Below are 18,507 nucleotides of genomic sequence, written 5' to 3' on the forward strand. Positions count from 1 at the left end.
CAGACAGTAAAAATACAGTTTTTAAACATACTCTATAACTTTAAAACCATACATTCCATCTCCATAAAAATTACATATTTAAACTCAGCATACATCAAATATAACCACTTCCAAAAATCACACAAATCCCTCCAGCGGATCAAAAGTTAAGTGGAAGTCCTTTATGACCGACCGCAAGCACAATTTCCTGCCCAAAACAGTTTCATAGATTTGGGCTGTGCGGTCGGTCAATTTCATGCAGAAAAACGACTAAGTCCCATCTTCGAACGGGACTTAGTCTCTGGAGCTGAAAGTTCCGTATGGAAGAAGGTAAGGGTTAGCGGTGTTCGTGTATTTGCGCATCCGATTTTAGTTCCACAGAATCTTTAGTATACACCGCTGACCGCGTTCGGTCCTATTAACAGTCCAGACATGCGGCATAGTTCTGTTACACTGTTCTTGAAGGGTAATATGTCCCGGGGCCATAGTCGTAGGGCAAGAGGCTGGTAAACAGGCCTCTCCAAAACCCAGTGGCGAGGTTGGTTTCGCCACAGTACCCAAACCCGAACTTCCTCACAGAAGTTCGGGCTTGGGTTAGGTGTTCTGTAGATTGTATTATTTCCCCTTATAACATAGTTATAAGGGAAAATAATAGCATTCTGAATACAGAATGCATAGTAAAATAGCGCTGGAGGGGTTAAAAAAATAAAATAAAAAATTTAACTCACCTTAGTCCACTTGATCGCGATGCCCGGCATCTCCTTCTGTCTCCTTTACTGAACAGGACCTGTGGTGACTGGTGAGCATTCATTACAGGTCAAGGACCTGTGGTGACGTCACTCCGGTCATCACATGATCCATCACCATGGTAAAAGATCATGTGATGGATCATGTGATGACCGGAGTGACGTCACCACAGGTCCTTGACCTGTAATGAATGCTCACCACAGGTCCTGTTCAGTAAAGGAGACAGAAGGAGATGCCGGGCATCGCGATCAAGTGGACTAAGGCTACTTTCACACTAGCGTTCGGAGCGTGTCCGTCTGATGTTTCATCAGACGGATCCGCTCCTATAATGCAGACGTTTGCATCCGTGCAGAACGGATCCGTCTGCATTATAACTTAGAAAAATTTCTAAGTGTGAAAGTAGCCTGAGCGGATCCGTTCAGACTTTACATTGAAAGTCAATGGGGGACGGATCCGCTTGAAGATTGAGCCATATGGTGTCATCTTCAAGCGGATCCGTCCCCATTGACTTCTATTATAAGTCTGGACGGATCCGCTCGCCTCCGCACGGCCAGGTGGACACCCGAACGCTGCAAGCAGCGTTCAGGTGTCCGCTCACTGAGCGGAGCGGAGGCTGAACGCTGGCAGGCGGATGCATTCTCAGTGGATCCGCCTCCACTGAGAATGCATTAGGGCCGGACGGCTGCGTTCAGGACCGCTTGTGAGCCCCTTCAAACGGAGCTTACGAGCGGACATATGAACGCAGGTGTGAAAGTAGCCTAAGGTGAGTTAAATAATTTTATTTATTTTTTTAACCCCTCCAGCGCTATTTTACTATGCATTCTGTATTCAGAATGCTATTATTTTCCCTTATAACCATGTTATAAGGGAAAATAATAATGATCGGGTCTCCATCCCGATCGTCTCCTAGCAACCGTGCATGAAAATCGCACCGCATCCGCACTTGCTTGCGGATGCTTGCGATTTTCACGCAACCCCATTCACTTCTATGGGGCCTGTGTTGAGTGAAAAACGCAGAATATAGAGCATGCTTCGATTTTCACACAACGCACAAGTAATGCGTGAAAATCACAGCTCATCTGAACAGCCCCATAGAAATGAATGGGTCGGTATTCAGTGCGGGTGCAATGCGTTCAACTCAGCCATTGCATCCGCGCGGAATACTCGCCCGTGTGAAAGGGGCCTAAGACTGCTTCAGTATTGCGTGTTGATTCTTGTGTGTAACAAGGGCTGATATCACCGCAAAACATTCTGCATATTCTCCCCTCTGTGACTTCTCTGATGAGCAACAAGATGCGACTCAACAGTAAAACATTTCCTACATTCTGAACATGAAAACAAATTCTCTCTTGAGTGAATTGTCTGATGTTTCAAAAGGTAGGCCTTCTGGGTAAAACATTTCTCACATTCTGGACATGAAAATGGCTTATCCCCTGTGTGGTTTTTCTGATGTTCAACAAGATTAGATTTCCTGGTGAAACTTTTTCCACACTCTGAACATGAAAAAGGTTTCTCCCCTGTGTGAATTCTTCGATGGTCAGCAAGACTTAATTTATAGGTAAAACATTTCCCACACTCCAAACACGAAAATGGTTTCTCTCCTGTGTGCATTCTCTGGTGGTCACCGAGACTAGATTTCTGAGTAAAACATTTCCCACACTTGGGGCATGAGAATGGTTTCTCTCCTCTGTGATTTTTCTGATGTTGAACAAGATGGGATTTCTGAATAAAACATTTCCCACATTCAGAGCACAAAAACGGCCTTTCATTTTTGTGAATTCTCTTATGTCTACAAAGACTACATTTAGTCTTAAAATTCTTCCCACATTCAGAACATGTAAATATTTTACCATATCCATGGCCTATAACTTGTTGATCATTCAGTGATTGATCAGATGAAGATTCTTTGTGGTTACTGGGATCAGTAGAAAAATATGTGTGTGGAACAGAGGTTTCCTTCGAGGTAATGAAATGTTCTTGAGAATGATCTTGTGCAATACCATTAAATTCTACTTTATGATCTGGAGAAAAAAGATGTTCTTCTAAGTTTTTGGCAAACTCATCTGTAGAAAAAACAAAAACAAATTTCATGATTGCCCTTTTTTTTGCAAAGAACATAATTTATAAAGCAGAGATCAATAGTAGGCTATTTGGCAAGGTACAGCTGTTAGATCTGTGGGGGCCTACCGCTGGGACTCCCCACGGATTATGAGAATGGGATCCCCATACCCAGTGGAGCCCCCTGAAATGGATGCAGTGGCTGGTCTGAAATGTGCGCCATTGCTCCATTCATTTCTAAGGGAGCGCTGGAGATATCTAAGCGGATAGCTGATCTACTTTTAATGTCATTATTACAAACATTAGAAGGGTAACACCATGGGCACTCATATTATACAAGTAACCTTAATTCTAAAGTTTTAATATTGAATATATACTGTAGTATGCGTGTATAGACAATTTAATCTGAACTGGGCATGATGTATGACAAGGAACATCACATCTGTTGAACTCATTTAAGAAACGGAGGAATAGATCAGCAGAATCTACCATAATTTGTATAATCAGAGATATTTTTTGACATATAGGATTCATAAGAAAACAGCTCCAAGTATTAAAGCAGATCTGTAATCTTCACAACTTTCTAACTCTCAGACATGGTAACATGTCCTGGTCTTCTTACATCTCTGCTCGGTTTTTGACTTTACTAACTCCCTGCGCCCGCTCTCTGACCACAACCTTTTTCTCCTTCACTATCCCAAATTCTCATCCAACTCAGCACACTCCTACTTATCACACATTCAGAAATCTACATGCCATGGACCCTCAAACTTATAGACACTCTACAGTCATCATTATCCCCTATCTCCTGTCCTGATCTGGTTGTAAAACACTATAATGCCACAATCAGAAGCACCATGGATGAAGTAGCACTCCCTACACTCAGAACCTTCAAACAGAGATGAAAGTAACTGTGTCACATAACTCAAACTCGCTTTCCCCAGTAATACTCCAAGAGTGTTGAAGAGTGTTGAACGCCTATGGAGAAAAACTCATACACTGGAAAATTTCTTCCATTACAAGGTTATGCTGAGGACTTATAACTCAGATCTCCACCCCGCGAAACAGACAGATTTCACAACCCTGATTTCCTCACTATCCAACAATCAAAAAAAAGTTTCACTCCCTCCTCAGTCCACAAGTACAGGCTACTACAGACCTCTGTGCTGAAGATACAGCCATCTACTTGAAAGATAAAATTGAAAACATCCTGCATGAAATTAGCTCCCAGCCAGTAAATGTCATTGATCCCATTCCCTAGTGCAGTGATGGTGAACCTCTTAGAGACCGAGTGCCCAAACTGCAACCCAAAACCCACTTATTTATCGCAAAGTGCCAATATCATATATCTTCCATGTACTTTATCATTTAGCTATAATAACCTGCCTACATTAAATGCACTGCCTGTGCTGTTAATAGCATGTCCTGCACTGATGAATGGCAGGAAAAGTCTAAGGCATATTGGTGCACCATAGACTTTCTCCAGGGTGCGGGTGCCCACAGAGAGGGCTCTGAGTGCCGCCTCTGACACCCGTGCCATAGGTTCGCTCTCACTGCCCTAGTGCATCTGCTCTGGTTCACTTTCCACATTCACCCCAGTCACATAAGAGGTCTCCAGTATCCTCTCTTTTTCTTGCCCTACTACATGCACTACTTACCATATTCCCTCACACCTCCTCCAGTCACTCTCCCCAATTGTCACTACAAAGCTAACTAAATTTTTCAACCTCTCTCTCTTCTGGTATCCCGCCCTTCTCTTTCAAATATTCTGTCATAACTCAATTATTAATAAAACCTTATTTTCACCCGTCCTGCTCAACTAACTACAGACCGGTCTCTAATCTCTCCTCCATTACTAAACTTCTGGAGCACTTGGTCTATTCTCGCGTCATCCACTACGTGATCCATTACAATCTGGTTTCTGCATTGAACAGTCGACAGAAACTGCTCTTACCAAATTGTCAAATGACTTCCTGACAGCTAAATGCAATGCAATAGAAAGACCAGCACTCCGTAATTTCAGTGATGAAAGAAGGTTTCTTTATTCGTCACCCATATGTGACGCGCGTTTCGACACTAGTCTGTGTCTTTATCAAAGTACAGGTGATAACAGCTCAAAATAGTATACAAATGGCACCATTAAATACAATTCAAATAACCCGCCTCCTAGCCACGTCAGTGGTCACATGGCAAGGGGCGGACTAAACCGCCCCTAGCCATGTGATCAGTCACGGGGTCAGAGCGTCATACTGCTAAGCAACCCATCCAAACAGACTAATCAAGAGTGGAGTACGGTAAGACATGTATCTAATCCATGTACTATTATCTATCAGAGCAATTTTTAATCCTTTACACATCTGGTTTACACAATTTGTGAGTAGCGATACATTAGAGTTAAACCGTCTCCTCCTCATGCAAAAAAATCATATGGTCACGGAAGCAACAATGCCAGTCACATAATATGTCACATGACATAGCACTGTTACGTCTCCGATCCAAAAAGTGTTACAAACAAATGTTGAATTTCACGGAAGATAGGTTGCGCTGCAGTATTAAAAATCCATGTCAAGTTCAAACATATTATAGAGAACTGAGGTATCAATATTTGGTTACAAAGCAACAGCATGCATAGATACACAGTAACAGTCCACAATTATCTGTTACACACATAGGATCAGAGAAAACTACTCAGTGAATATTCCTTATTGAGGCCTTTGGGGGCAAGTGTCTCAAGTCGATGGATCCAATATGCTTCACGCTGTTGGAGCATCTGGATCCGATTTTCTCCACGTCGAGGTAAGGTCACTTCTTCTAAAGTTTGAAAACGCAATTGTGAGATGCGGTGATTTTTTTCTTTAAAATGTTGGGGAATAGGTAGCAAGGTGTTTTCTTTCCTAATTGTGGACTTATATTTTGCTACCCGGTCCTTCATACGCATTGTCGTCTCTCCAACATAGCACAACCCACAGGGACATTTAAGTAAATAGATCACGAAACTGCTGTCACATGTGAAATGACCCAGAATTGGGATTTGTTGTCCTGTCTGTGGGTGTGCTATGTTGGAGCCTTTGATCACGTTAGAGCAGTGAACACAGTTAAGACAGGGAAATGTTCCCTTCTTAACTGTAGAGAAAGTGAGCTGTCGCTGAAGCATCCTGTCACTTCCTTCGTCCGCCCAGACAATCATGTCTCTGATATTTTTATTTCGCTTAAAGCACATCATGGGACGGTCCCTAAATTCCTGAATTGCAGGATATGATTTTTGTAAGATGTTCCAGTGTTTATAGATGACAGCCTTAACTCGGTCCATCCAGGGATGGTATTTCACCACTAGTGGTATTCTCTGTCTTTTGTCTTTCCTTTCTGTGGGGTTTCCTATCTTATCTAGCTGTTGATGTAATAGACAGGGCGGATAGCCTCTGTCTATAAATTTCTGAGTCATCTCCCGTAACCTAAGATCACGTGTGTCCTGATCCATAACAATATTGGCCACTCTTCTATATTGTGAGTATGGCAAGGATTTTTTTTACAGTCGATGGGTGATTACTCTGGAATGACAAGAGACTATTCCTGTCAGTTTTCCTGACATATAAGTCAGTGGTAATTCTATTGTCAGTTCCCCTAATCACCCATGTGTCGAGGAAGGAGACACGTTGTGAGTCTTGGTGCAGGGTAAATTTCAGCTCTGGTCTTATATTGTTAATATAGTCCACAAAGGTCATAAGGGTCTCAATGCTGCACCGCCATACGCAAAAAACGTCATCTATGAAGCGTTTCCAAAATATACAGTGATTTTGATATAGTTCACTTGGGTAAATATATTCTCTCTCAAAGTGTGCCATATAGCAATTTGCGTATGGCGGTGCAGCATTGGACCCCATCGCGGTCCCGCACCGCTGCTGGAAAAAAGTGTCCTGAAATAAGAAATAATTGCGACGTAAGACAATGGACAGTAAAGAAAGAAAAGCTGCAGACGTCTAGAGTGACCAGGATGCAATCATGCGACAGCTCAATTTCCCGTACTGCCTCCAGAAAATGTTGGGTGTCCCTGAGATAGGAAGGGGCCTTTTTGGTGAGTGGAGTCAACACTTTGTCAAGAAATATTGCAGGGGGAGATAGGACTGAATCAGTGGCTGCAACAATGGGGCGACCCGGAGGCTTGTCCAGGGATTTATGCACTTTCGGAAGTGTGTAAAACACGGGTGTCACAGGGTGTTGGTTGATCAAAAATTCCGCTAATTTTTTGTCAATAACATGTTGTGATAAATTTTCATCAACCAAAGTCTGTAACTCCCGTTTTATTGTCCAGACCGGATCCCCCTGCAATATTTCATAGACATTGTGGTCAGATAATTGTCCCAGAATCTCCCTAACATAATAATCTTTGTCTAGTATAACAAGGGCACCGCCTTTGTCCGCAGGCTTAAAAACCAGGGAGTCATCATCAGTCAGATGATTGACCACCTGTCTCTCCTCTACGGACAAATTATGGTGGATATAGTAATCACCTTTCTTAAAATTCGCAAGTAATATGGCAATATCACGTTGTACAAGTTGTATGTACGTTTCACTGGGGTGATATATCTTCGGGGGCATATAATGGCTCTTAAGCCAAACTGCTGCAGATTTAATAGTGATTGTACATTTTCAATAGGGACCGGATCATGCATGGGTACATTTGAAAAATGGCTTTTAAGCCGTATACTCCGAAAGAAGCGATTTAAATCCATGTCCAGTCCAAATGTGTCCAGACTAGTGGTCGGACTGAAAGATAGTCCCTTTTCAAGAAGTCCAATTTGGAGTGGAGAGAGATTCTTAGAAGATAAGTTTAACACTAGGGTGTGCTGAGTACCTGTGACCGGGTTAGACGTGGAGCTTCGGCGTCCCCGATGATGGTGTGTGCATGAGCGCCTGGTGTTGGCCTTCTTGGGCGTCTGCGTGCTCCTAAAAAATTGCGCTGACCTGTTGTGGAGTCGCTCCCATAGTCGGATGATGCTGTGCCCGCTCTGCGACCGGATCGACGCGGTGGTTGAGATGTAGCAGTGCCGGCCTTGTCCTGCCATCTGTACACTTGGTTTCTTTGGTAGTCTTCCATATCCCGAATGTATTTTGTACGCTTTGTGTTCTGTATAGAGCTTTGTAATTCGGTACATTGCTTATCGATCTTTTCTTTCAGGATGTCGAGATCTTCCTTTTTTAGACAGTCTCTTAATTGGAAAATTTCACTGATACAACTGGTATGAGGTATACGTTCCACCTATCAAAATTATATCACTGTCGTTTGGAACGCTATATTACTGTTAAAACTAATATTTTATTGATTCAACACAAGAAAAGGGAAAGGGAACTACCTATATTAAAATACTAGAGCACCATCTAACCAGTGTACGGTCGATGATATGGACCTATGGAGCCGCAGATTGCGGTACATGCGGCTATAGATGGGGTCACTAGAAGTGCCGCAACTAGTGCTATACTACAAGCTGGATCATAAGGCCATGGGGCCGTGCTAGATCCAATCCACCAGAAGTAGGCACTGTGGCGCGGTCAAAAGTGCTCTGAACCAATCCCAGCTAATAGTGCCCTAAACTAAATTTAAGATGGACTAATCCATTGATAAACATCTGCCTGCAGAAGCCGACCTCACTGGAAACCATCCGTTCAAGGTGAATCAGATGTCTGAGTGTCGGCTCTGCAGGCACGAATCAAGGGACACTAGGCTAAGCTGGGTGGAACAGAAAGCTTGATTGCATTTGCTCATCAGCTGCAGAGGGCTGAGAACCGCAGACCTCAACTGCAGTGTGAGCACAAGCAAGCAGTGTGATCATTAATTTATCCCCACACCACGCTCGACGCGTTTCACCATATTTGGCTCGTCAGGAGCATAATTCTGTGGTTATATGGACAAATGGTCAAAGCTGCTAAGCCTCTGTGACAGAGGCTGCAGCTGTCAGTACGAGGTGGCCGAACGCGGCCGCTCAAGTGCACGGAATATAAGGAGAGTCCTCCTCCCCTCTACTGAGTCACGCCTTCAGGGCGGCCAATGAGATTGCAGGAGGCGCGGCACCGCCGCATCATCCGTCCCGCCCCCATTGTACCGCCCCCTCTATGAGGCGGGCCCAGATGAATGTCACAACATTCATACATTAAAGATAGAGCTGATGCATACGGCGGCTCACTGATCCAGCGGCACAGTACAGCAGCGATCGGGATGAGGGCTGCTAAGTGGTCATTAGTTCCTCCTGTTGAGGACATCAATCGGTAACGGACAACACAACACCACAGGGTCACCTCTTAAAGGGACCATGCAGTCTTATTAATCTCAGGTGGTGACACAAAAATGAGTCAATTATTAACTTTATTAATGATAAGCTGTCTAATGCATAATACTCCTGAGACACAGGGATCTACTTATATTAGTACCCCTGCTGCACTGTCATGGAGGTTAGAGAAAACACGCAAAGGAGTTATATTCATTCAATCCATGAGGTTGAAGCGCATACAGGCGGTAGATCCACTGTGTCTCTTTTTGCAACAGACGCCTATCAAAGTCGCCTCCTCTTGGCGATCTTCTAACCACCTCCACAGCCTGAAATTTAATGGCATCCGCATCACTGTTGTGTGCAGTTGACATATGTCTGGCGATAGGGGTATCAGCCCCATTGCGGATGTCATTTAGGTGTTCTGCTACTCTTCTGCGGAATTCCCTTGTGGTTTTACCCACATATTGTTTTCCGCACACACAGGTGGCCAAGTATACCAGGCCTCTCGTCTTACAATTTACAAAAGATCTAATAGTAAATCTCCGTTCAGTGACGCTGCAAATAAATGTCGCGCCAGTCCGAATTGCAGGGCAAGCCACGCACCCGCCACAACGGAAGGTCCCTTTGAGGCTGGTACTCAGCCAAGTAGATGTAATAGGACCCTGAAAGAAGCTGTGGACCAGGCGATCTCTCAAACTGCGTCCACGCCTGTATGTAATCAATGGCGCGTCGCCTATCATATCTCCAATATCTGGGTCTGATTTTAAAATACCCCAATAGGTCTTCAACAGCTCTCTCACTGTGTTATGTGCTTCATCATATGTGGCTATGATGCGCAACTGCTCTGTTCCCAATGATCCTGGCTTAGGGGTAAGAAGGGCATCCCGATTTTGGGCCAGCGAGTGATGGTACGCCTTGGCTAATACATGTTGCGGGTACCCCCTACTCCTAAACCTGGTTTGTAACTCACTAGATGCCGTTCTGAAATCCGACATACTAGAGCAGTTGCGCCGTACCCGAAGGTATTGCCCTTTTGGAATTCCCCTCCTCAGGGGCAGGGGGTGGCAACTGTCCCATCTAAGGAGGCTGTTGGTCGCAGTCTCCTTGCGGAACAATCGTGTGCCAATGTTGCCCATCCTGTCCCTGAAGACGGTCAAATCCAAAAAATTGATTTGCGATTCCTGGATTTCTGATGTGAAGAATAGTCCCATAGAATTTACATTCAGGTCTGAGACGAACCGATTGAAGTCCTCCACAGTCCCCGACCATAAAATCAGCACGTCATCTAAGAAGCGTAACCACAAATTAATGTGGTCAGCCCATCTCTGATTATCCGCGAACACAACCTCCCGTTCCCACCAGCCCAGGTAGAGATTGGCGAAGGTCGGTGCACAAGGGCTCCCCATCGCCACTCCCCTGAGCTGGTGGTACATGCGATGGTCAAAAATGAAACAGTTGTGCTCGAGGATAAACTTCATTAGCTCAAGAACAAATTCGTTATGCTGCCAGCAGTGGGTGCCACGTTGACTAAGAAATGAGGCCACAACTCCACACCCCCTATCATGGGGTATGGAGCTGTAAAGGGCCTCAACATCCAAGCTGGCCAGCATAACGTTCTCACCAAGATGAATTCCCTCCAGTTTTTTGATCACATCCATCGAATCACGTACATACGAGGACAGGGACACCGCAAAGGGTCGTAAAATCCTGTCCACGTATGTACTGATTGGATGCGTCAAGCTCCCAGTCCCTGAAACAATGGGACGTCCCTTTAATGGGGAAAGTCCCTTGTGCACCTTGGGTAACCCATAGAAGCAAGGGATCTGGGGATGTTTGGGGAACAAAAAATCAAATTCAGACCTACTAATAAGGTCATGCTCGTGTGCTGTATCCAAGAGATCCTTCAGTAGCCTCCTGAAAGTCTCAATTGGATTCATTTCCAGCACACGGTAACATAAACCATCACTGAGAATGTTAAGACACATGGTCTTATATTGTTCACTGTTCATCACGACAATATTCCCTCCCTTGTCCGATGGTTTAATGACAAGGGAGTTGTCGCGTTCCAGCGAGATTAGGGCATCAGTCTCCCTCTTCTGGAGATTGGACCCAATCCCTCTGGATGTGTCCAACATTCTCAATTGATCTGTGACGACCTTAAGAAAAATGTCAGGTGGTGTTCCATCACTTAGGGGTGGGTTTTTGGTGGAGGGAAGTTTGAGATCCGTGAATGGACCCTCACCAACTTCCCTCTCCCCTTCTTCCATAAGGGATACCAGTAATTGGATATCAGGCAGGTCCTGAATATCAACCCCCAATTCCTTGCATTGTTGTTGATTATGTGTCGCAAAGAATTTTTTCCATTTCAGTCTCCTTACGAATAGGGTCAAATCCTTAACCCATTCGAAGGAGCTGAAAGAACAAGTAGGAACAAATGATAGGCCCTTACTAAGTAGTTCCAATTCTACCTCCGTAAGGGACCTATCAGATAGGTTGATAATTTGTAATTTGTCCCTGGACCTGTCTATCACAGGAGTGTCCCCAGTCTGATGACCACCTGCACCCATCCTTAGATGGTATGCTATTGGTTTTTTCTGTTTCTTAGACTGTAGGGTCTCGTGGTCTGATTCCCTAAAAAAAAACCCCGTTGTCCGGGATTCCTACCTCTACCTCCTCTCCCTCTAGGTCCCTTGTTAGAGGGCTGGAAGATGGGGTATTGGCTGTTTTGGTAGGAAGTGCCCTCCAGTTCAGTTTCACCCTCTGAGGACGAGGGTTCTGTCTCGACCTCAAGGGTCCTCGCGGTTTTGGTCGCAAACACAAGGATGCGCCCTTCTTTAAAATCCGCCTTGTCCCTCAAAAATTGGGAATGTTTACGCTCTTTGAGCTGGGCTGTGAAGCGTTCCACTGTCTGTTGTAGAAAGCCTTCCTTACGTGTAAATTCAGAGTTGCTGTAGAATTTATTCACTTCCGCAATTTGCTCCTGCAACAATGTGGTATTCTTAATGTGCAGGGCCCTTTCTTCTTCCAGCAACAATGCCATAAGCCTAAGGGAACTCTCAACAGCCTCCTTTTCCCACTTCTTGCGGAACTCTGAGGACTGAATTCTGTTAGATGGGAGGAAAGGGATACGCATACCCCTAGGGACTATTTTGTGATGGATATAAGTTTCAAGGGTTTGAATTTCCCACCACCCTCTAACTTGGTCTTTATAAATCTTGGTGAGCAGTTTGAATGAACCAGTGATACTTAAAGTGCGGTTGGTCGGGGGTAGATCTGCTTCAGAGAAAACCACTTTGGCTTCCTCATCCCATTTTTCACTGCAAATACCTGCAGCCAAAAAGCCTGCCATCACTCTAAGGCAGTATTAGATAGAAAATTTCACTGATACAACTGGTATGAGGTATACGTTCCACCTATCAAAATTATATCACTGTCGTTTGGAACGCTATATTACTGTTAAAACTAATATTTTATTGATTCAACACAAGAAAAGGGAAAGGGAACTACCTATATTAAAATACTAGAGCACCATCTAACCAGTGTACGGTCGATGATATGGACCTATGGAGCCGCAGATTGCGGTACATGCGGCTATAGATGGGGTCACTAGAAGTGAGGAACTAATGACCACTTAGCAGCCCTCATCCCGATCGCTGCTGTACTGTGCCGCTGGATCAGTGAGCCGCCGTATGCATCAGCTCTATCTTTAATGTATGAATGTTGTGACATTCATCTGGGCCCGCCTCATAGAGGGGGCGGTACAATGGGGGCGGGACGGATGATGCGGCGGTGCCGCGCCTCCTGCAATCTCATTGGCCGCCCTGAAGGCGTGACTCAGTAGAGGGGAGGAGGACTCTCCTTATATTCCGTGCACTTGAGCGGCCGCGTTCGGCCACCTCGTACTGACAGCTGCAGCCTCTGTCACGGAGGCTTAGCAGCTTTGACCATTTGTCCATATAACCACAGAATTATGCTCCTGACGAGCCAAATATGGTGAAACGCGTCGAGCGTGGTGTGGGGATAAATTAATGATCACACTGCTTGCTTGTGCTCACACTGCAGTTGAGGTCTGCGGTTCTCAGCCCTCTGCAGCTGATGAGCAAATGCAATCAAGCTTTCTGTTCCACCCAGCTTAGCCTAGTGTCCCTTGATTCGTGCCTGCAGAGCCGACACTCAGACATCTGATTCACCTTGAACGGATGGTTTCCAGTGAGGTCGGCTTCTGCAGGCAGATGTTTATCAATGGATTAGTCCATCTTAAATTTAGTTTAGGGCACTATTAGCTGGGATTGGTTCAGAGCACTTTTGACCGCGCCACAGTGCCTACTTCTGGTGGATTGGATCTAGCACGGCCCCATGGCCTTATGATCCAGCTTGTAGTATAGCACTAGTTGCGGCACTTCTAGTGACCCCATCTATAGCCGCATGTACCGCAATCTGCGGCTCCATAGGTCCATATCATCGACCGTACACTGGTTAGATGGTGCTCTAGTATTTTAATATAGGTAGTTCCCTTTCCCTTTTCTTGTGTTGAATCAATAAAATATTAGTTTTAACAGTAATATAGCGTTCCAAACGACAGTGATATAGTCTCTTAATTGGGACTCAATAGTGCTGATGCCTTCTTGGCACTCGGCGATAGCTCTAGTCAGATGTTCAATTGTCAGAACTATAATGTCCAGTGAACACTTATTTAAAATATTGGCAAAGCGGGCACAATATTCTACACTCTCTCGGAAGAAAGTTGGTCTGAGGTTCACTCTTAATCCACGTGGAATGCGTTTAGAGCGGTGATACTCCGCTAGAGTGGTTGCATGCAATTGTAGCGATAGCAGATGCTTGGAAGTTCTCTCCAAATCACGGCTTCTCAGTTCACCTGGGGGTATTCTCAGGAACTCTGCCGATGAATCAATACGTGCTACTATTGCACGTGCTTCCTCATCATCATAGCCGTAGGTACTCATCTGTACGTTTGAGCTCGACTGCACGTGCACGCTCCAAAAAATCAGGGAAATCAATTAGAAAAATGAATGGGCGGCACTGCGCATCAGTCGCGGTCCAGGTGCACGGTCAAAAGGTAGATACCTCGATACTTGCAATAGAAAGACCAGCACTCCGTAATTTCAGTGATGAAAGAAGGTTTCTTTATTCGTCACCCATATGTGACGCGCGTTTCGACACTAGTCTGTGTCTTTATCAAAGTACAGGTGATAACAGCTCAAAATAGTATACAAATGGCACCATTAAATACAATTCAAATAACCCGCCTCCTAGCCACGTCAGTGGTCACATGGCAAGGGGCGGACTAAACCGCCCCTAGCCATGTGATCAGTCACGGGGTCAGAGCGTCATACTGCTAAGCAACCCATCCAAACAGACTAATCAAGAGTGGAGTACGGTAAGACATGTATCTAATCCATGTACTATTATCTATCAGAGCAATTTTTAATCCTTTACACATCTGGTTTACACAATTTGTGAGTAGCGATACATTAGAGTTAAACCGTCTCCTCCTCATGCAAAAAAATCATATGGTCACGGAGGCAACAATGCCAGTCACATGATATGTCACATGACATAGCACTGTTACGTCTCCGATCCAAAAAGTGTTACAAAAAAATGTTGAATTTCACGGAAGATAGGTTGCGCTGCAGTATTAAAAATCCATGTCAGGTTCAAACATATTATAGAGAACTGAGGTATCAATATTTGGTTACAAAGCAACAGCATGCATAGATACACAGTAACAGTCCACAATTATCTGTTACACACATAGGATCAGAGAAAACTACTCAGTGAATATTCCTTATTGAGGCCTTTGGGGGCAAGTGTCTCAAGTCGATGGATCCAATATGCTTCACGCTGATGGAGCATCTGGATCCGATTTCCTCCACGTCGAGGTAAGGTCACTTCTTCTAAAATTTGAAAACGCAATTGTGAGATGCAGTGATTTTTTTCTTTAAAATGTTGGGGAATAGGTAGCAAGGTGTTTTCTTTCCTAATTGTGGACTTATATTTTGCTACCCGGTCCTTCATACGCATTGTCGTCTCTCCAACATAGCACAACCCACAGGGACATTTAAGTAAATAGATCACGAAATCACTGTATATTTTGGAAACGCTTCATAGATGACGTTTTTTGCGTATGGCGGTGCAGCATTGAGACCCTTATGACCTTTGTGGACTATATTAACAATATAAGACCAGAGCTGAAATTTACCCTGCACCAAGACTCACAACGTGTCTCCTTCCTCGACACATGGGTGATTAGGGGAACTGACAATAGAATTACCACTGACTTATATGTCAAGAAAACTGACAGGAATAGTCTCTTGTCATTCCAGAGTAATCACCCATCGACTGTAAAAAAATCCTTGCCATACTCACAATATAGAAGAGTGGCCAATATTGTTATGGATCAGGACACACGTGATCTTAGGTTACGGGAGATGACTCAGAAATTTATAGACAGAGGCTATCCGCCCTGTCTATTACATCAACAGCTAGATAAGATAGGAAACCCCACAGAAAGGAAAGACAAAAGACAGAGAATACCACTAGTGGTGAAATTCCATCCCTGGATGGACCGAGTTAAGGCTGTCATCTATAAACACTGGAACATCTTACAAAAATCATATCCTGCAATTCAGGAATTTAGGGACCGTCCCATGATGTGCTTTAAGCGAAATAAAAATATCAGAGACATGATTGTCCGGGCGGACGTAGGAAGTGACAGGATGCTTCAGCGACAGCTCACTTTCTCTACAGTTAAGAAGGGAACATTTCCCTGTCTTAACTGTGTTCACTGCTCTAACGTGATCAAAGGCTCCAACATAGCACACCCACAGACAGGACAACAAATCCCAATTCGGGGTCATTTCACATGTGACAGCAGTTTTGTGATCTATTTACCTAAATGTCCCTGTGGGTTGTGCTATGTTGGAGAGACGACAATGCGTATGAAGGACCGGGTAGCAAAATATAAGTCCACAATTAGGAAAGAAAACACCTTGCTACCTATTCCCCAACATTTTAAAGAAAAAATCACCGCATCTCACAATTGCGTTTTCAAATTTTAGAAGAAGTGACCTTACCTCGACGTGGAGGAAATCGGATCCAGATGCTCCACCAGCGTGAAGCATATTGGATCCATCGACTTGAGACACTTGCCCCCAAAGGCCTCAATAAGGAATATTCACTGAGTAGTTTTCTCTGATCCTATGCGTGTAACAGATAATTGTGGACTGTTACTGTGTATCTATGCATGCTGTTGCTTTGTAACCAAATATTGATACCTCAGTTCTCTATAATATGTTTGAACCTGACATGGATTTTTAATACTGCAGCGCAACCTATCTTCCGTGAAATTCAACATTTTTTTGTAACACTTTTTGGATCGGAGACGTAACAGTGCTATGTCATGTGACATATCATGTGACTGGCATTGTTGCCTCCGTGACCATATGATTTTTTTGCATGAGGAGGAGACGGTTTAACTCTAATGTATCGCTACTCACAAATTGTGTAAACCAGATGTGTAAAGGATTAAAAATTGCTCTGATAGATAATAGTACATGGATTAGATACATGTCTTACCGTACTCCACTCTTGATTAGTCTGTTTGGATGGGTTGCTTAGCAGTATGACGCTCTGACCCCGTGACTGATCACATGGCTAGGGGCGGTTTAGTCCGCCCCTTGCCATGTGACCACTGACGTGGCTAGGAGGCGGGTTATTTGAATTGTATTTAATGGTGCCATTTGTATACTATTTTGAGCTGTTATCACCTGTACTTTGATAAAGACACAGACTAGTGTCGAAACGCGCGTCACATATGGGTGACGAATAAAGAAACCTTCTTTCATCACTGAAATTACGGAGTGCTGGTCTTTCTATTGCAAGTATCGAGGTATCTACCTTTTGACCGTGCACCTGGACCGCGACTGATGCGCAGTGCCGCCCATTCATTTTTCTAGCTAAATGCAATGGTGACTAATCTCTGCAGCATATGACACTGTAGACCACCATCTCCTACTCAGCATGCTCCAATCTATTTGCCTTTATGACACCACTCTCTGTTTTCCTGTATCATTCACTGGTTCTACTTCCTCTCGCCTCCCTCTTGCTGTTGGGGTTCCTCATGGTCCAGTCCTAGGTCTTCTCCTTTTCTCTCTCTACAAAGCCTCTATTGAACAAACTATCAGTATCATTTCTATGCTGACGATATTTAACTATACACTTCACTCTGTAATATCACCCTAATTTACTAGAGAACACCAGTGACTGACTGTCTGCTGTATCTAACATCATGGCCTCTATCTGTCTGAAGATGAATCTTTTAAAAACTGAACTATTTGTGTTTTCACCATCTACTAACCTACCTAAACCTGATATTTCTCTTTTAGTGTGTGGTGCTACCATAACTTCTGGTAAGCACACCTACTTGTCTTTCCTTCACCCCCCTATATTAAATTGCTTCCCTGTTTATACTGGCTACAGCTCAAAAACATCTCTAGAATCTGACCCTTTCTTGCTGTGGAAACGTCAAAAACTCTCATTGTTACCATAGTCTCAATTACTGTAACTCATGATTAATTGGTCTCCTCCTTACAAAGTCATTGTTCCAGTTGCAGTCATTGCAATGGTTCCCCATACAGTATAGGATTCAATTTCAACTTCTCATTCTTATCCACAAAGCTATCCATAGTGCTCCACCGACTTACATCTCCTCCCTCATGTCTACCACCCCACATGTGCTCTACACTCTGCAAATGATTTACAACTATCATCCACCGTAATCTTAACCTCTCACTCCCATCTTCAAGAATTCTCACAAGTTGCCCTATCCCATCAATCAAATTAACTCACAATATAGACAGTTTTAGGTGCTCCCTAAAACACATCTTTTTAGGGTGGTCTATCACATCCCCTAATCTAACTCTCCTCCACTCTTCGCCCCAACATTATTCTTCTGAACCTGTTCCATCATCCAACTGTATCCACCACAACCCCATGCACTTAAAAGCACTACAGATATCGGCTGGTGGCTGACTCATGTAACTTTATCTACTCCCCTATTTTGTTAAGACACCTTTTTCTGGGAGGTCATTATCACCTACTGACTCCAATTAGGATAATGGCATCAACACCTTTGACCCAGCATGGGGCTGGGTATAATGACATCTGACCCCATGCTGGGTATAATTACCAGATGTTGATTCAGTTACATGTTTATTCCCAGAGAATTCTTGTACAGTCACTCAGAATTGAGAAAGCTCGTTGGAAGAACGAGTGAAATGTTTTCAAGAAATCTACAGTAAGTCCAGTTGCCTTCATTTATTCTTTACAGATATTTCGCTAACCGAGCTTAACAAAAAATAAAGTGGACTCATAGTTATAAGTGCTCTGTATTTAAGAGGACTGCTCACCCTTCCACTTTCACCTGTGAGTGCCAATCGCT

The 18,507-nt window shown here is 44.1% G+C and overlaps 1 protein-coding gene across 1 annotated transcript in view; it reads right to left on the bottom strand.

The window, feature by feature from the left end:
- Positions 1-1,920: 1,920 nt before the first annotated feature.
- Positions 1,921-18,507, bottom strand: part of LOC121003393 (oocyte zinc finger protein XlCOF22-like) — a 94,473-nt gene continuing 77,886 nt past the window's right edge. The window contains exon 8 of the mRNA XM_040435221.1: positions 1,921-2,789. Within this exon, the coding sequence (XP_040291155.1) occupies positions 1,963-2,789 (827 nt within the window). The 3' untranslated portion in view covers positions 1,921-1,962. The remainder of the gene's footprint in view (positions 2,790-18,507) is intronic.

This window comes from Bufo bufo, chromosome 6, assembly GCF_905171765.1.
Source record: "Bufo bufo chromosome 6, aBufBuf1.1, whole genome shotgun sequence".
NCBI lineage: Eukaryota > Metazoa > Chordata > Amphibia > Anura > Bufonidae > Bufo > Bufo bufo.